Source organism: Styela clava, chromosome 10, assembly GCF_964204865.1.
Source record: "Styela clava chromosome 10, kaStyClav1.hap1.2, whole genome shotgun sequence".
Lineage (NCBI taxonomy): Eukaryota > Metazoa > Chordata > Ascidiacea > Stolidobranchia > Styelidae > Styela > Styela clava.
This window is the reverse complement of record NC_135259.1, coordinates 1548590-1568683: the sequence shown is the minus strand read 5'-3', so window position 1 is coordinate 1568683 and position 20094 is coordinate 1548590. Positions and strand designations below refer to the sequence as shown.

At 33.6% G+C, this 20094-nt stretch overlaps 1 protein-coding gene and 1 long non-coding RNA gene across 3 annotated transcripts in view; both read right to left on the bottom strand.

The window, feature by feature from the left end:
• Positions 1 to 302: 302 nt before the first annotated feature.
• LOC144428204 (uncharacterized) lies at positions 303 to 5633 on the bottom strand. 2 transcript variants are annotated; one of them, XR_013478204.1, is made up of 4 exons: positions 5406 to 5633; positions 5130 to 5253; positions 4140 to 4248; positions 303 to 3637 (listed from the first exon to the last, which is right to left on the bottom strand). It is a non-coding gene; the product is annotated as an uncharacterized LOC144428204 (long non-coding RNA). The 2 variants fall into 2 exon arrangements; XR_013478205.1 differs by lacking the exon at positions 5130 to 5253.
• A 2496-nt stretch (positions 5634 to 8129) lies between these two features.
• The window catches only part of LOC120338032 (complement component C9-like), a 90153-nt gene continuing 78188 nt past the window's right edge, over positions 8130 to 20094 (bottom strand). Inside the window, exons 2-17 of the mRNA XM_078117072.1 lie at positions 19876 to 19971; positions 18063 to 18102; positions 17949 to 17978; positions 17638 to 17708; positions 16813 to 16936; positions 16326 to 16462; positions 16129 to 16252; positions 15396 to 15544; positions 14786 to 14989; positions 13829 to 14010; positions 13582 to 13724; positions 13199 to 13373; positions 12644 to 12821; positions 10786 to 10876; positions 10463 to 10525; positions 8130 to 10242 (exon numbers count right to left, since the gene is read on the bottom strand). Coding sequence (XP_077973198.1) covers positions 10232 to 10242; positions 10463 to 10525; positions 10786 to 10876; positions 12644 to 12821; positions 13199 to 13373; positions 13582 to 13724; positions 13829 to 14010; positions 14786 to 14989; positions 15396 to 15544; positions 16129 to 16252; positions 16326 to 16462; positions 16813 to 16936; positions 17638 to 17708; positions 17949 to 17978; positions 18063 to 18102; positions 19876 to 19920 — 1767 coding nt within the window. The 5' untranslated portion in view covers positions 19921 to 19971 and the 3' untranslated portion in view covers positions 8130 to 10231. The remainder of the gene's footprint in view (positions 10243 to 10462; positions 10526 to 10785; positions 10877 to 12643; positions 12822 to 13198; positions 13374 to 13581; positions 13725 to 13828; positions 14011 to 14785; positions 14990 to 15395; positions 15545 to 16128; positions 16253 to 16325; positions 16463 to 16812; positions 16937 to 17637; positions 17709 to 17948; positions 17979 to 18062; positions 18103 to 19875; positions 19972 to 20094) is intronic.

Genomic DNA, 20094 nt, shown 5'->3' with positions numbered 1-20094 from the left:
TTTAAAAAAAAATTACAATATAAAACAGCTGACAAAAAAAAAGGTCGTGTTTTCCGGTCTAGTCTTTTGATTTGTATTTTTACAGTTGTTTTTATTTTTCATTACTCTTTTATTTTATTTCGGTTTATTTTTGATTTTGAAAATTTTATTTTGTTTTTAAAATTTTTTTTTTTTTTTTACATTTTACAAGAAATCGATAGTTCGACTGTTGTTTTTGATAATTTGCAAATGCAATCAGCATTTCGAGTACATGTACCCACACTACTTGCATTTTGAAATTTGGATTTCATCAATATCACGTAAGTCAGTACGTATATGTGAGTATTATACGTCAGCGAAACATGACTGTATTCCTCATATCAATGCTCGCAAGTAGATTGTTCTTCCTCGTATTAGAAGTGAATAAGATATGATTTATTTGATTAGCTTTTATCATTGACAGCTTTCGTTTATGTTCTTTAGCTTCCCAAATAGGCAACCCTAGTGATTTCCCTACATTCCCCAGATGTGATGCCAGACTTCAATACCTAACTTCGGTAAAATTGTCTTTGAATATTCAGAAAATGGCATATTTATCAGTGTAGAGTAGATGGTCTGTCATATACATAACACATTTTTATAAGTTTCAAATAGTTTCATCGCTATTGGCAAAATATTTACCACCCTCTAAATTTCGAAACACAACCCCCCAATAATGAAAATATATATATATCGGCTGCGATATATATCAGCTTCTCCTATCAAATCCTTCACCCAAATATATCTAAATCAATTTTGGAATACTTATATTTTGACTAACACTAGATATGAAACAAGCTTGCCTGGTGGAATGCCTTAAAATTCATCTCACTAATTTCTAGTATACGCCTGACAAAAAGTACGAGTTTAAAAATAAATATTTTTACAAATCTTTATAAGGTATTGAAATAATAACTATATATCTGTTGTTATGACTCACGCAGCGTAGGTAGCCATTACTTTCAATTATTTCATTTCCTACTAAGCTGAAATGTGGGTGGAGTTTTTTCGTTCCACGCTCCACGTACTGCTTTAATCATGAACAAGAACAATCCTTTCGAAACTTCAATGGTCATCTTAGAATTTAGATGGTGTTTCAAATTTTTATTGTTTGTTGTTGACATCAGCAAAACTTCAGTAAACATTTATATAGCGAATCTGAACAATCACTACATTTCTATTGACAGTGGGGGAAAATCTACATTTTGAGTTGAACCTATGTGGCCTATTTTCGAGTAAATAAATCTATGCATTGGTATCAAAAATCTGCGCATTGGAATATTATTTTTCGCATAATATATTCTGCATATCAAAGTCTCAAGCATTCGGAATGTTCAAGAGGAGGCCGAGATTGGAGAATCAACCTATAAGATCCAATATTTTCATTTCGAGTTCAGATTTATAGTAAGATGTAAGGAGTTTTCTAGAAGCCCTTCTTTTATTTTTAGGAATTCCTTCAATGCTCTCAACCCAATTTGGGTTTTTTATTATTCACAGCACGCTTTCATATAACATTCGTACAATTCTTTTAGAATTCGGTTGTAATTTTTGCTGAGATTGCGACAGTATTTTGAAGGTTATATCCATAGATATATGTAAATATTGCTATATAAGTTTAATATGAAAGCAAACTTCCAACAAGCAGTGACTCAATAGCACGAGTTATTTTCTACGAAAAGGAGCTCTATGTATTAGCATATTTCTGTATAGAAAGACCGAGTTGTCTGCATGATGATTTGGATGTATACCAAAAAAAAAAAAATAGAAAGAAATAAAACATACTTTGGAAAGATGCAAACAATCAATTTTAGCTATCATGCGAGAATATAGGGAGAACGCGGTCTTGATCTTACTGCGTATTTTATGCAAACGATTCGACTTTCAAGCAAGCTCTGATATTCAGGCTTGTCCATGGGACACATTTTTCTGTCCCATTCCCATCCCATAGAAATTATGCCTGTCCCATCCCATCAGCGAAATACAACAAATTTATAGATTTTATCAATGATTACACTGACAATAAAAAATTGGTAAATTTTGACTTTTCCTTATAACTATCAGCAAATATATACCTTAGTTTTTACACCAACTTCATTTTCTAAACAAGCGGAAAATTACAGTTCATTACTATAAAAGAAATAAATTACTTTTTAAAGCTTTTGAAGAAAATAAAAATACATTTTCAAAATTCATAAAACATTATTGATCAAAAATTAAATAAAGAACCTAATCACACTATAAAACTTCCACGCCCAAAGGACTAAGTTGTATATACTTATCGCTTTGTGTAAAAACTTTCACTTGAATCGTTTTTTATTTTAATTTTTAAATTTTCACTTCATTGGACGCGAAATGGACGTGTCCTTTGTCCTGTCCGATATCCATTTTGTTATTATGCTATTGTTGTAGTTGGAATTCTTCTTTTTGTTGTGAAAAAAAATCGCGTTTCTCATTAACTACAAGACCAATTGCTTTTGCTTTGATTAGTTTCAAAGACTTTATGTGTGGTCTTTATGGAATTATTCATTCCAAAATTTTTAACTCTTAACTATATGCACATATATATTTGAGTTTTTACACCAACTTCATCTTGCAGTCAAGCGAAAAATTACAGCTTATAATTAGAGAAAAATAAATTAGTTTTTAAATTTTTGATAAACAAAAACACACTTCTCTTATTTTTTACATCCATAAAACAGTATTCATCAAAAAATAAATGAAGAATCTAATTATATTGCAAAACTTCCACGCCAGAAGGACCAAATAATATATACCTATGAGAAATGCTTCGCGTCAGCAACTTTGTTTTGAATTGTTTTTTATTTCAATTTGGGAACTTCATTTTATTGGACACGAAATGTACCTATAATTGCTTTCTTTTTCATGTTATTGTTGGTGTAATTTCACTTTTTGTCGCTTTTCTCTATCTATGGAACCAATTGCTTTGAATTTTGCAGTGGTTAAAGATCGTTGTACTCTAATTAATTTAAAAAATTTTTGTGGGCTCTATGGATTGTGTTTTTTTCATTCCAAAATTAAAAAAAATGCGTCAGTCTGCTGATACTGTACGATTATGATGCTATTTCATTTTGGCTTTCGTGTCCATATATTGGAGCATTGATCTTTTGTTTTTATAAGAGCAAGCAAGGCCATGCGCACCGACTCAGGAGTAAAGGAGACTGACCTCGATACATTGTACGAGTTAAAAATAAAATCTCCGGCAAATGTTGTTCATATGTCATAAAAAAAAAAACTTGAGCACATTGATTATTCGACAAAATCGAATTTAATGAACAACCCCAGCAAAATCAGAACCAATATATCCTAGAAAATTTTCTGTCAGGGTTTTTTGACGTTGGCAAGATATAGAGATTTGAATTATACGTTTTTTTTACTAAAATCGCGGCATTGGGCCTTTCAGCAAATCTTACGATGGAAATTTTGGACTTGCAGAATATTACGGAATCTGCAACGTTCTATCCACTGAAAACATCACAAAGATAGAAACTATATTCATCAAATAAACTGTCGCAGGTTCAATTATTATTCGTTTTCATACGTTTTCAGTGTACGTAACTAATCAGTAGAGTAAATCCACATCTTGCAATCAGACTTGATTCTAAAAATATAAAAAATATGATTTGTCTCAATATTATTCCGCATGATGCAAGTGTATTTGGTGTACTTGCTTCTGAATCTACTTATTTTGGGGATTGCACTCAATACAGCATTCCACTTTTTAGATGTATATATTCGCTTTTAACAAACTTTGAAGTTAAAGAGATTACAAAAAATTAGTCTTAATTGACCACTAACTGTATGCAAAAAAAAAATATTTTTTAAAGACACAAGTTGATATGGTATCACAAGAAGACTTGAATATTTTTTCGTCTGAAACGATTATGAAAAACGCAAAATGATAAATCGCTGATAAGAACACACTTCGGATTGAGAGTGCGCTACCGGTAAAGTTTTCTCGGATAGGATACGGTCGAACGAAAACTTTAACTTACCCTTACCGGTATTTTTACGCAGGAACGTAGCAAAGTTGAGAATGTGTAATATTAGGCTGTGATTAAAGAGCATTGTTTTTGCACATATACTAAAACAAAAACACTCACTTGATCCTGTTGATTGCACATCGGACGTAATTTTGGTGATGCTTACTCAATTCTGTACTTGAATGCACTGGAAAATGGAACCGTTCCAGACCAATGTAGTTGTACTTCGCTGATTGAAATTATTGAGAAGATTTTAATAATATATCTGTCCTAAGGCTACCATAATAACAGAAACAAGAGAGCAATTTCCAAATATATGTACACGTTAACCAGAGCGAAGCAATGCTTATCTTTGACGCTACCGGTACCCTCCAAAAATTTCCGAGTTACTCGTAGCAAGAATTTACAGTATCTAACTGGACAGCCAGAGTTCCCATGGATAAAATAATACAGCGAAATTTTGGACGAAATATCAGATTTCATACGAAATTTAGACAATAGGAAAGTAATAGCCTTCTGGCAAAAAATCAATCTTTAACCACTGAAAATTTTAAAGCCATTGTCCAAGTATTCGAAGAGAGAAGCTATTTTTAATGATAATGATGACGAATAACAAGAACAACAACAACATAATATTGAAACAATCGCTATGTCCATGAGCGTGTCCAAAAACAAAGACATTGTAAGAAAGGTAAGATTTGTTTTTTCGTCCGGGTGTCAACGGATCGTGGAAGTACTACATCGAGTTACTCGTGGCGTCAAATTTAATACCCATTTGAAAACCGATGTTCTTTTCTTTAGCTACTGGACTAAACGCTTTCGAAATATCAGATGTTGAATATGGTGTCATCCTCTAAAAAAATTTACTTTCCTTTTTACATAAATCATCAGGACTTCCTGTGCTCATTGTAACACCACATATTGTTTTTAAGTTGAACTACGGCGTGGTTTTTCCGATGAGCCAATTTTCCGAGCAAGTATTAAAAATAGTGAGACAAAAATAGAACAATATAACAGAGTTGAACGATGATTTAGCAAAACTTTCCACAGGTTTATTTATGTTCAATAGGCTACTGAGATGATAACTTTCATTTAGTCACAATAGCTTACTTTCATTGCATATATATTGCATTAAATGTTTCGTTTTATCATATGAAAGAGAGACCGCCTTCTTTACGCCAGGCATCGTTATAAATATCAACTTTTTTACGGTATTCAAAACTTCGCGAAGAGCCTGAGGACCAAAAATAAAATGGCAAGTTGTTATCAAAATTACCTTGACAGCGAACGTTCATTATGATTATTATAATATAAAATTAATGATATCGTGGTAAGGACATTCTCTAAAGTCTAAACTATACATTGTCAGTAATCATATTTACATACCAATCAGTTCTTATTGGTGACAGCACATTTGAGCCCACGTACATTTGCACCCGCAAACTGCAATTTCTGACATACGTCGATCAGTAAACATACGCAGAACCATAAACTTAATGACTAACACACGGTTGACGCACAGAACAAAGCGATTAATCCCCCGATACCGGAAACAATATTACATAACAACATCCCACAATTTGCACCAACATTTACACAACAAAATATGTTGTGTTTTCCATTGTTCTCAACAACAAAAACATGTTGTGTTCGACATATATATACTACTGGTACCATTGAATTGCCCCCCAGCAGATTCGCAAACCTTGACGTTTTATTAAACTGCATCTTGCGTTATATAACAAGTTGCGAAAAATTAGATGGTGCCATTAGCAACTAAGAGACCCTGTATTTAAACAAACAGTTTTACTCATTTTAGGTTTGAAGTATGATTTATTGGTATCAAAGTGTATAAACATACAGAAACACAGTAGGACTGGATTTTCTTGTGTTACGATTTGAATTTTGGCACTCTTCGTATTGAGGGTAAATCACATTGATTAACTATTACTGACCAACACATTTGTTGGTGCCCAAGGTTTTTAAGATGATTTAGATTAATTTTGGGGTGCTGAGTCTAAAAATCATACCAATTTTTTCTCATCAGGTTAAATTGTTGAAATATTTACTATTTTATCCTCTTTTTACTATAAAATTAGGAGTATTTCTATGTGCATTTTAGCGTTATACCGTGTTTCCCCGAAAATAAGATTGGGTCTTATTTCAATTTTCTTTCGAAAAATAAAACAATGGCTTATTTTCGGGGAATGTCTTATATTTTCATTTATCAAAAACAAAATTATAAAAAAGAGAATTACGAGATTTTCAAATATACAAAATATGAAAACCGATATCCATTTACTTATAAATAAACCATTTTTTTTATTCAAAATAACTGCAAAATCTAAGTAGGAGAGATTTCTTGCTATCGAATAGGTAAAAAAAAATTCGCGTTATTGTGGCATATTTTGTTAAGTCAGACAGGAAATAAAGAAGCTGCATTGTTTTGCTTGAATTGCAGATTTTTGGAACAAAATTAAGCATGGCTACATCTTCTTTTAGGCGACATTGTTTAATTAAACAATTCAAAAGTATTTTGCTCTATTTGCGACGAATATACATTGCAATCCAACAGGGAAGGGATTAATAAATTCGTGAAGTGTGCTTATCTTGCCTACTTCAAAGTAAAGCTGGTTGTTCAAGCTAAGGTATATTGTATGCAAGCAATTTAATGAGCATCTTCGACAGTCAAAAAGAAGGATAGAGGGTCACTCCGCTTTGGTATTCCAATGGTCTGGCGGGAACCGAAAAATCATTTTGATGACTTGATGCTTCTTCTGTGCAGTAAACACGAACACAAATCAATAGGAAGAACAGGGAATCGTTGGTTTATCCAAATCTCAAATCTGCAATTAGGCTAATTCCTCACTGCAATAGAATTCCTGTTCCAGTGTTTGAATCTTGCCCGAATTGGAATTGCCTGGCTTATAAGAAGACCAAAATTCCGTTTTGTCCACTGATAGTAGTGAAGGCACTGTTTCATATGTCGGTTTTCATTCTTCTCCACTACCACAGCTTATTTCTTAAGAAGAACTTAATGATCTGACTGGAGATCTCAACCTTTCCAAAGAATCTTCTGAACTTCTAGCTTATTCTTCTATCTTCTCATTTTCTATTGCAACGACGTTGCCGACCTGCTGCGGCAGCTTGGTGTCCAACAGTATGCTCCTCAAGATTGGCGCCTTTTTATAGACAGTTCCAAAAGAAGTTTAAAATTTGTTCTTTTTCACAATGGCAACCTATTTGAATCAGTTCCTCTAGGGCAGGGGTTTTCCATCTTTTTTCTGTCAAGTTCCCCCTGAGTCACGAAACAATCAACGCGAACCCCCGGTAATCAGACAAGTTGTGATTTATTGACTAACAATTTTGTGCAACCACAATTCATTGACCAGATGTAACTAAATTAAATCTTCGTGTTGCTATTATTGCTCTTGTCCTCCGCCTAACTAATGAATTCTTGAAATCTCTCCCAAGTTTCTAAGAGCATAATCACTTTCTCCAATGCTCGCAGCACGCTGTCTTCAGAGATTTGACAGTTTGACTACAAAGCCGTGAATTTCCCATTGTTGCGTCACGATCACAACAACGCAAGATCGGGGAAAATCGGAACCTAGTTTCAATGGACACGCACTTTCATTTGGTAGTAATAAAGGATATTAAAAAACAGCAACACACAAAAAGTCGACTGCCATCCAAGTACCCCTGGAAATCTTCTCGTGAACCCCTGGGGGTTCGCGAACCCCAGGTTGAGAACCCCTGCTCTAGGGTCTAGGCCAGGGGTGGGCAACCTTTTTCGGATCGCGTGCCAAAATCGGCTAAATTTAACGACAAAAGTCTTCCGCGTGCCGGCCAAAATTAAAAACAATGCCTAGCTACGTTCAAAGCAAAAATACACAATATTAAACCTTTTAAACATGTACAGACGATTTCATTATTCGGGAAAATATCAGTCCAACAAATAGATTTGATCACTTTTCTTATTTTATTCAGTGCGACTTCTGCAGCTGCATTACCGCTGATTGAGATTTTTCAGCAGGTTTATACTTTGTAACTTTCACAATAATACACGTACTATTGGTTTCGTCTTTCAAGCTAATCCTATTGCGAGACTTAATAAAGTTCATAACTAAGAACAGAGATTCACAAGCATATGTAGATGAAAACATGGCGAGTAATGCAGTTGAAGTTTTTAAGAGACAAAAAAAATTCAGGAATGGCATCCCAATCCCCCACAATCACTCGTATTTCTTTCGAGATCAATGTATAACAGTAAGGTAGCAAGTAACTCTAACCAACATGAGCTGTACAACTTCATAAATCAAGCAGAAATGAAAAAAAGGTGGCAGACAAACAATATTACGTATAAGATTGTAGCCAAATGAATGATGCGCTCTTCTCGAAAAAAATTCTCGAGAGCTCACTCATTTGTTACGTCATAATATATTTCTTTGTATCCATATGTCATGAAAGAACAAAAAGCGTTTAAATAAATAACAGATTGTTATTAAACGATATATAATGAATAAATGAATACCGAGTTTCATGGGATAATTCAGAATCTTGAAACTTTTCATCTGAAGAAGAATGATCTCGTTTCTGAGGCCTCGCTCGCGTGCCGAATAAATGGGCTCGCCCACCCCTGGCCTAGACCATTCAACAACCCTCAAAGAAAAATTTGATGAAATCAAATTTGCACTGGAAAAAAATTCATACAGACAGCACCAATGGATCATATGTGTCGATTTGATCATGGTTGGGTTTCTCCTTTGGCCACAAGGTGGCTACACAAATTTCCCTGCTTCTTGTATTTGTGGGACAGCAGGGCAAGAACAAAGCATTGAATAAAAAAAAGATTGGCCTGTGCGGAGTGAGTTGATTGCTGGGTTTTTCAATGTTCTGGCTCCCCCTTTTGGTCGAGCGTTCCAAAATTGTGTGTCCTCTTCTTCACATAAAACTTGAGAAAGATGGCGACTGTTTCAAATATATTTGCAGGAAATTTCCAGGTCTTTGGGGAAAACGAAGGCGCCCAACTACAAAGAGCTTGTTGAAACACTACTCACAAGTCTCCGTCAACTGGGTGCAAATATGAGCATCAAGTTACATATTTTGCACAGCCATCTTGCTCGTTTTACAGAAAATCTAGGTGATGTGAGCGATGAGCAAGGGGAGCGCTTCCATCAAGAAATCAGCGACGTGGAAGTTCGCTATCAAGGTCGTTGGGATGCCACCATGCTTGCAGACTACTGTTGGTCTATCAAGCGCGATGATGCCGGGGCCTCCCATTCTGGAAAATCAGTAAAACGTAATTTATAGCTGATGACATCTATTAGTTAGCATTTTTTAGCGCCCTTAAATTTGCTAAAAACGCTTAAAACATCTTAGGCAACATGAGAAATTTTTTTTTGTTGGCTTATAATTATAGTCCATGAATGCTTCTATACGGAATCGCGGAGGGTATCCCAGCTGTCTGCTGAGCATCGGTATACTGATGCGAGACATTCTTATAGTTGAACTTGCTCCTTCCTCGCAGATAGTTTCTTTGTAATTTATCCTAACCCGGGATTTCTATTGTTTCTATTTTTTCACACTGAATAAAATTAGACAAACTGTTATGCTTATCTAATGTTTATCAACACAATATATTTAAGTGCGTCCAGCTAAAACCAACAAATATAATATGACATGTATAGAAAATGGACCGATGTCCTACATTTCGCTTTCAGCTTTCAGCAGTGGCAAATATAGACAACAATGAAAATAAAATACAATTCTTGCAGGCTTTCAGCAACATTTCGATAATTATGAACAAGCTATCCAGCTAGAGTCAATCTACCCGACTTCCATTTATAAAATGTTGCTTCAAAAAGAACCATAACTGAGTAAAACACACAATTATCGAAATTTATCTAATATTCACTGCGATAGATGCGCCAAATGTTGGTTGACGTGTGGTAAGACAGGTAGATATTAAATTCTAGTAAATATTAAATTCTAGCAGATGGAACTAAACAACGTCGTGGCGAGCAAAATTCATATTAAAACGTGTTTATGTTATAGCTATAATTATCGCCGAAAATCTACTTCATATTGCGACGAAAAAATAGTATAAAAAATAAGGCTTTGTTTCTTTAGGCATAGCAAAGAAAGCTAATGCTTATATTAAGAATTAAAAGGAAGAATTGACTTCGAATATCAAATTACTTTGCTCCATATCACCAAGAATCTGAAAGAGAAAATAAAGTGTTTAGTTTTGTATCAATTTTCCGGACGGGCAATTTTGAATATGGGGAATTTCAGGAAAACTAAATTAGTTGGATTGAAAAAATGAAACAGGTTTCTTGTATTCTTTCTTGACCAGCTGATTTAGTCCAAACTTTACCTCCCATACGGCGATGAGTGCTCACCTATCGGCACATGAATAAAAAAAAGTAAAAAGTACTTACTTTTGATTACCACAAAGAGACAGAAGAACAAAACTAGTAGATTCGCTGATTCTCGGATGGTTCCTGAAATATAATATATCTCTAATGACCACGGTAAACTATAAGGTGATGAAAATATTTAAATATTACTTTTAATGAGTTCTGAATTGAATCATATGTGTTTTCTGCTAATCCTATGCACGAATTCAGGCAGTATATTCAAATCCATGAATAAAATTTCTGGATGTATCGTCCCGCAACATGAAAGAAAATTACTCTGTTTTTCTAAAATATTTTTAATAGCGTTTGTTCTCTATTCAACCAATTGTAATTGAACGACTTACCACAAGTTTCATAATCCGGTTCAGCTGTGCATGCACATCGACATTTGTAATCCGAGTATCCTTTTCCAGCCAAATATCTGACCGTGTAGTTCTGAATAAATATATGTGATATATATATTAAAAGTGTGTTTAAGATGTGAACAGGTAGGTTTGTTTTTTAGTTATTTTGAAAATTGCTTTTTATGCTAATTTTATTAGAGCACGCCTAACCTATTTGCCCTAAGTGCATCGTGAATTCACCTGGCCGAAAAGCATGTGCAGTTTCAAGTATTTTGTGGCGTCTAAAGCTGCCGCAAAACCATGTCGGGATTTCCAAACCATGGCCGCTATGGCCAAACCCATGGCGACTGACGTTTTAGCTGCCACAACCAATGGTGAGCTGCCGTTGCCACGGCAGCAAATTGAAAATCAAGGGCGGGTAAAATTTTGCTGCCTAACCACGGCAGGTCGGCTGTAATAGCAGGGTTGCCCCTGATGGAGAAAAATATTGGGTAAGTTGGAACATTTTCCTTGTGGATACAGTTTTGATGGCTTTGGGGTTAGGTTTCAGATTTGAGTAGATATAATTCCGCATGAGAAACTAAAATCTGGTACATGACTTTGTGAATATACCGGTAATAGGGCCATAACCACGACAAGAGCTGCCATCGGTTCGTTCGTGGCAGTAGCTGCCATGAATTGGTAAGGACTGCGCCTCGGAAAGAAAAAATATTTTCTAACTATACTGACACAAACGATTATATAAATATCTGAATGAATATTAAAAAGAATCTTTCTATTTTATTGCAACTGCCAATAGATAAGCAAATAGTATGCCTAACATTTTAACTCAACTTTTTGATAGTATATTAGTTTAAGATGAGTAAATAAAATCAGAATTTATATGATAGCCTACATGGAATATGGGCATTTTACCTTTTGACTTTAAACGATTTGTTTATTTTTCGAATACGGTATTTCAGTTTGTTTATTGTTAGGGCGGGTCATCCAAACAAGTTATGGATAATATAAAGATAAGATTTTATTCTAAACAGAGTTTGATTAAGATCCTAACATTATATTTTATTATTTGTATCAAATACAATTCGTACAGAAGTGAGAATAAAGAACATACTTTTAAATTTGAAATTATTACATTTTTCAAGTAGCGCCAATCGGAAATCAAAATAAAACAACAAAGTTTTAATACATAGAATTCAATAGTAATCGTAAATAAACCCGGAATATTTTTTGAAACCTTTCACATTCATAAAACAGCAGTATAACCGTCGTATTTGACTTGGTTCCATGGAGGAAGTACTTTTCTTAATAAGTATAAACGAGTCGAACTACTAAATTTCAGCCGTCACATTGTTGCCAAGTAACAACCGTGATTTTTTTTGATTAATGATCAACCTGTCTTGAGTTCGGCTCTAGTGATATGAAGTACGGCTTATCGAGATAACATAACGTGCAGAATACGAAACTAAAAGTCTGTCATAAAACATATGACGTACTGAAGATCTACTCAAAGAGATTTTGACTGATTGGATCACGATCATATGACAACGAAATTGTTCCGATGGCTTGCTGACCTTTTATATTAAAATTAGATTAGCTTGATACCACAACAAAAACGACTTCCTAAATATTCATATGAGTTATTTTTTTACACTTTACACCTCTATACAGATGTACAGCCTAGTTTTGTTTAAAAAAAGAGTATATCGGGTGCACGAGAATATCCACATTTCGAAAAATTTTCAAGTAAACATTTATTGCTATTTTTGGACTGCCGAATTAGAATTTGATATACGGTATATAGCTTATCTATCTAAGTTTCAAGTTCGGTTTGTATACTTGAAAAAAAATAACCCACCTGTGTCTCAGTTAAATCAAAACGGCACTGATTGATACAGTTTTCAGTAAATCCGACCCCGTCGCATTGAGTCGACGCATCGTATGGAGTCAAATAGGCATCGATTGCTTGTTTCATAAATGCTTTGATGCTTAAACGTTTCTCTTCTGGTATCATCGGATTAGGAATATCCAACAAACTAAAAATCGTAATTGTCTTTATATCAACATAAATGTTTATGGGATCCTAAAAAATCACTTTTAAGAGGAAAATATGACATGTGCACTATGACTTCCTTCGCCACATATTTTATAAATTAGAATACAAAGTAGTCTTGAAGGATATACAGTTATTTTTTCTTAGAACTCTATAAAGTATTTTGTATCTTATTGGTATTCTTCATTTTTTCATGTGTTTTCATTTAACGAGTGGTATAACACATTATTGTTATCCAATGACCATTTTACTGATCAGAATGTTTATTTTAATTGATTCGACATTTCCAAAAGAAAAAGGGGGAAATTTAACTTGAAAATATTGTAAAATTTTTATTTCAATGATACAAACTAGAATTACTTGGAAATGGGTTCAAGTGTAAAGTCATCAAGGACGAGAGATGGAGAATCTGCCACTGTATCAACCCACGCATTCCACGTGTCGCCAGTCAAAATGGTTTTTAGATTCGATGCAGTGGATACCGAGCCTCCAATCACTTCTACATCGGAATCCACTACTTTTGTCAGGATGTTTACTAAAACAACAACATATTATCACAAATGATACAATGGGAAATAAACTACAATAAATTTTATTGATAGCAAGTATCTACAAGAAACAAAATATATTGAAAACGCATAAAATTGCACTATTTTGTAGTTTTATAGTAACTGCAAAAACACATGTAACTCTTCATTATCCCAAAGCATAGGTGAATTTACTAGTCAATATGAGAAGCTCACCATTTTTTGTAGAAAGACATTTTGCTGGCACTGAGTATGCTGGGTTTACTTTCGTTCTCATGTTTTCACGGTCGCAGAAAATAAGGTCGGTTGCCCAAGATGAGCTTCTGTATTCAAACTCGTAAGATTCTTCCAACCAACATCTGTTTGATTAACAATTATTGGGTTAACAAAGAATATGTCATTGCTCAGATTTAAGAAAAATTATACGACCAGCAGCATTTTTCTGGTTAGTTAGCTGTTTTACCTGTTATATACGTTTGTTTGTACATATTGTCCACCAAGCGTAGCCGAGGAAACATAATGAGTTCCAAAATCTCTAATGAACGACATGTATCTTTCATAACTGAAATTTTCAGAAGGCAAATCGAACAAACGTTCGATGAAGGAATTTGTAGTTTCTAAGTGTCTGGCCGCCTTGAGCTTTACCTGCAAAATTATAGTTGATGCTTGATTTATTATATCGACACTCAAAATTTTGCGCGCGGATAAGATTACTGAAGCAATTATTGGTTGACAAAAAATGTTGACAAAACATGGTCATAAAATAGCCGTTACTATTGCTGCGATTCCTACGGTAGTGGTAGGCATCGTTTCAGGCGCTTTAGTCTAATTCGTTGGACTATTGGTGATTTTATCATGCGTTTGATTGATTCAATCACATGACGCGTATTCATTAGTTATGAACAATTCAACGGTATTTGCGGCATTCGTTTCTTCACAGCCTTCGAAGGTGTTATTTGTGCCCCAACTTCGCGATAGTATACCAGTTATTCATGGAGTGTTAGTCGGGCATGTGTTTGTTGGATACCTAATCTATACTAAACCCCGTCTGTGTGAAAGTGAACATACTTGATTACCTTATTTATTTAGATAAGCACCTTAGATTAGCCTAGCGACTAATTAATTGGTGAGCGACAATACTGTAACTATAAACAGTAGACATGTCCGTGATAGATTGATAGATATTTTTGGGATTCTATTTATTATGCCATTCAAAATCTCGTGAATACTGTTCAATAATTTACTGGTTCTGGTAAATAATTATCTGTTTACATTTCTACAACTAATGAAAATCTATATCTATATTTTTTGAGATAATACTAATAAAAATAACATTTTTGTCTCGAAGTAGGAGTGGATAATTATACACGTATGTTTAATTTTGCTCGAATAGAATATGGTTACAAATATTGAAACTCACACTGAAAATTTTGACTTTCATCGCAGAAGTAACAACTGTGAATTTATTTTGTTGTTCAATACTGTCAACAACGTAACTCATAAATCTCTGAGATTGAGAATATCCAACGTTGCCATCAATGTCACTTAATATTCCTCCAAAGCTTGAATCTTCTTTTAAAAGTTTTTTGGTTGCGTTGATCAATTCGGCTCCGTTTTGTGCCAACTACAAAAATATACTGTTTGATATGAGATAAGTAGCTTAAATATAATTTTCTGGCTTGACGAATTATGTACTCAAAACTTTAGATAAGTGGGATTTCGCCCTTTTGGTGAAATATCCATCTTCGTCTTTGATAAAGTTTAGCCAGAAATAAGTTTAGATTTTTCTCAACGAGGCTTTATGGCAATTAACTTTAACCTACCCAAAGATTAAAACACAATCAAATTTAAAAGTTATGGCTTACTAACAGCATGGGGCACAACTATCGTACACGTTTTAAATGATATATGATTTTTTAATCTAGGAAAATGGTCCACTCATCTACACATTTGTAGCAATTGCGCGATTAAAATGTATTTATGAAAAAAACTTTGTGAAGTTTTGATATTTTACATAAAATAAAACTTACGGAACCAGGCAACTCCACCACACTAAAATGTTGCAACAACGAATTGACGTTACTTGGCAACCTGTAGTAATAATCAGACTCCCCAGATTTGAGAACACGCCTACATGAACCGTATGGCATCATAGACAGCACACTTCCACGAAACTTGCCTATTGAATTTTATTCAATATGTAAAAGATGTAAAAAGGGCCCACTATTTAGACACTCCATAATACACAATATTTGAATATTTACCAAAGATTACAGTAATTTGGTCAATGTATAGAAAAATGAATTAAGAATGACATAAAACAAATTTTTATATATTAAAAATTTCGTGAGCATTTTAATCTTTAAAAAGTTAATGGATTTGGTATATGTTACCAAAAACGGACGCACTACCTGCAATGTACGATCAATTTTCGGAAATTACTTGTCATTTTGTTATTGATCAGTACTTTCGAGCTAGCTAAATGAAGTTCCCGAGTTTAGATTTGGTAGATTTTTGACTGAACAATAATTGTTGTTTTCCGATTTTGGACAATATTTTACGTGTGTACGTACGTCACAAACGGAAGGCTTCCAAGAAAAGACTCGTATGAGAACGTATCACGTGCATTGAAACTAAATTTAAATTCCCTTTTTGAATCAGTAGATTTTTAGAAAAAGATTAAAATTTAAAATATCAATAATACTTCAGGTTAACAAAAACTGTTATGGACCAATCACTTAGTTTATATATTTATATATATACCTGTCAGAATGTCATAACCAGCTGAAAACTTTTCGATTCCTGGTATTCCAAGAAAGTAACGATCTGATTTTGGCGGTGTATTACTGGTAGTAGTGGTTACGGGAATACCACAAATGAAGGTGCCCTAAAAATATTTTGAATTTGACGTTATAGTAATTTAAAATCCTTACATTGACTCATGCTAAAAAAATTCTTACGAAGTTTGAGCAATTTTGCGCTTTGTACAATGGATATTCATCGGATGCATCTCCGCAATCGTCATCCCCGTTACATGTTAAATCGGCCTGAATACATCGACCGTTGCCACATCGGAACCAACCATCATCGGGGCAATCTGTATAACAGTGTAAACCTGTTAGCAATATTCATATCTTGACCCGCATAGATCCATTCAATAAAATGCAGTTGATTGATACAGACTTACGTCTCAGAAGAATTGGATTTCTAGTTCTATTTTTATCGTACTTTTTCCTCTTCAGCTAAATTATATTACTGATCGTTGCCATGAAAATTATTTTAGTACACGATTTTGAATCTCTTGAAAACTTAAGAAATTTCAACTCAAGGCTTTTTTTTATAGTGACTAAAATGACAGAGAAGAGAAAAATAATTGATAAGTTTCAACGGAAGCCTCTAAGGACCTTGAAGTGTTTAGCATTATATATTGATTGCCTGTGTACTTACCAGCATTGATGAATTTGGTTAAGGTTTCATCGTCCGATGTGCAGATATCTGATTGAATTTCGTTTACATAATTATTGCAAGTTAATCCATCTTGAGTTCCGGGAGACAGCGTTACCATGCGATCCTTCAATAAAAAAAAATTTTTTTAATGTTAGGTTTATGCCCTCTTAAGTTTTATATCGTTTTATTTTAATTCAATTAAATATATGTATATTCGGTGCTAGCCCAGTTTAGCTTGTAACTACAATCCATGTCATGCTGATTCGACATTAGTAAAGCGTACTGCCAATTTTTATAGATATAATTCAAAATTTATCCCTAAAAGGTAGATTTCTCAATGTATTCAGAGAACCAAAAGTACATGATATCGAACACAATGAAGGAAGAACACTGGATTAGATTTTGAACAAATTTAAAACTATCCTTTAAATTCTATAAGTAATGTTCTGAAACAACCTAAGGTAATGACAAAGACCGTGGAAAATGTTAGTTGGCAAAAAGCAGTCGTACTCTTAATCTTTTAATTTTAGGATCACATTTCTTTGGAGATCATCGACCTAACGTTCCGCAGCGTCGTTGCAGTCGGTCTCCACTGAAACCCCACAATTTGATTTAAGCTGCATGAATTCTTTGTGGATATAGTGGTGGTATGCGAACAGATATGTGTTTTATTTAGATAGTTCTGAAATTTTCATTTGTTTTTATATTTTCGTCAAAATATATTATATGTAAACGGAATTTTGAATATGATAATAATTATAAAATTCATATATTGTAGTGATCGCATATTTTTCTGAATAAACTTACTCAAATATTAAAATTTACCTTCCACATATATCCATTCACTTCATCGAGGAAACAAGCACTCCAAGGAGACCATGTTGCAGTGCAATTCACTTTAAAGGATATGAAATGGTGAAATATTTATTTGAAGGTTGCATTGATTTTTAATCAACAATTAACTTGTTCAAATCAACAATTAATTCATGGGTGTAAGATTAGATATATTCTTGTTTAAAACCTATAACCTACAAATTTTTTTTAAAATATTCAATTAAAAGAAATACTGAAAAACCCTTGATAAACATTGTAGAATTTATTTACCCCGATGTTGTAGAAAATTGATTTATACTTACATATTTCACCCGTGGATTTCTGGATTCCACCTGTACAAATAATAAAGATATTTAGAATTTTGATATTTTATCTAATATGAATATTGTGAATTCTTGTGATAATTTCGAACTTACCGATTGCAATTGTTAGTATGATGAAAATGAGGGTAATTTTCTAAAAAAAAAATATATTTATCAGCATGTAAATTATTCCATATTTCAACGCCCACTAAATTCCATTAAAATTGAATCATTATATTTCAGTTCGATAAATAAGAAACTAAACAATAAATTCCTTTTGGCAAAGTTTCCTGAATAAAAAAGGGGTAAAGAAAAGTATCTTTTGTGATGAAGTCTTCTTAGCATTCCGAACGCCCATGAACACAATTTAAAATTTTTACGTATCGATTTTCTTTACGGCGTCTCGTCCATAATGTCACATTTCATATGACTAATTTGAAAACGCACAACATCTAAATTCTAAACCTACAATAGATTGCCAAAGAAATTTCTCGTACGATGAACATTCGAACTTGCAAGCCACCCACCCATATTTTTGTAATATAATAATATGCCCAGAATAGTAATATTCGATTTATTAGTATATGCGTCCTTTGAACAAACTTACTGTAAAAAAGATGAAAAATATGTCCTGGATATATATTTTTGAATAGAATCCTCGCGTGTTTCAATCCTCCCACATATTTAAAGGTCATATATATAGTAGGGTGTCCCAAAATGAATGGAACCCACAAAATTTGTAATGGAATTGATGGGTTTTATTTATTTTTGGACACCCTGTACTCAATACATGAAGCATTTTAGCCTCAGTTTTATATCAGCCACGAATTAATTAATCCAACTTTCGTATCAGGGGAATCTGAATGCAGTTATTTGTTTGGGCATGTTCATGCCGCCCTGGTTATTGTCTGTATTGACACACAAGCACTTAGTTTCACTTTGTCTCCGAGTATCTCCAAGTAACTTCGCACGTTCCAGATCTAGACCCTATCGAATACAGCAAATATACTCAGTCGCGTTGACAAATAAGTGTGGGCTAGGAACCAGAATAACTCTGATTTGCGCAATATATTATATCATTATGTATGTTTATCATTGACGTTAGCCAATGCTAGGTGTGAGTATCATTGTTTTACTTAGTTTATGCTTGGTACAAACTATGAAAGATTGGTATTGTTAAGCAACGGGTTTTCTATGACGTATATTGAAAAGTTCTGCACAACGTAAAACTTATATCACTAAATTCAATCCAAAGTCATTTCAATTTGTTGTGTGATCAAAACATCGGCATCAATCACAAAAATTCAATTTCAAACACGATGAAAGTACGATCAACAATTCATTTCTTTCAACGATATCCTATCAAAACACAAATAGTAAATATTTCGGTGCTCCCGAAGTATGTGAACCAAGATGGCGGATACCGGAATGTAGTATGTGTACCAGGTATGGGTTAGCCGATAATTTCAGGTACAAATACTACGGGAGTTACTTGGCTATTCCCCGAACTCGTAATAGAACTAAAATAAGGAAAATTGGAATAAAATTATGGCCTGTGACCTGGTACAAATACTACGTGTCTAAACAGGTGTCCGCCATCTTGGTTTACATACTCCAGGAGTACCAAAATTTCTATAGTCAGTCTTACGAATGTTGAGTTGTCAATATAAATCGAATAGAATTAGACAAGAACTGATTATATGAATTCGATATATTTATTGTGTTGTATAATGTAAGGAATACTCATTGAGATGCAAATTGGATACACATTGACAAATTAATTGTTTTAGAAACATCAGCTATAGTCAAGGATTTCAGGATTAAGTTAGTCGCAATATTACCAAGTGTATGACAAGTGATGGACTATCGTAATTTACCCTTTTATGTGAGTTTATGTACTGAATATTGATACATACGCTATACATACCTTCATTTTCATTTGGTATCCTGATAGAGACTCCAATATCCTCATAGAAGCACCAACTTAACGTAAATGTTATTTTCAAAATCAAGCTATTATACTAAAACAAAAACTAAACCATTTCAGATAATAAATTCTAAACTAACAAATTTCTCAAATTGTTATTACGCCCTACGAATACAGAAAAATATTCAAGACTTATGTTACAGATCACCCGTTAAGTAT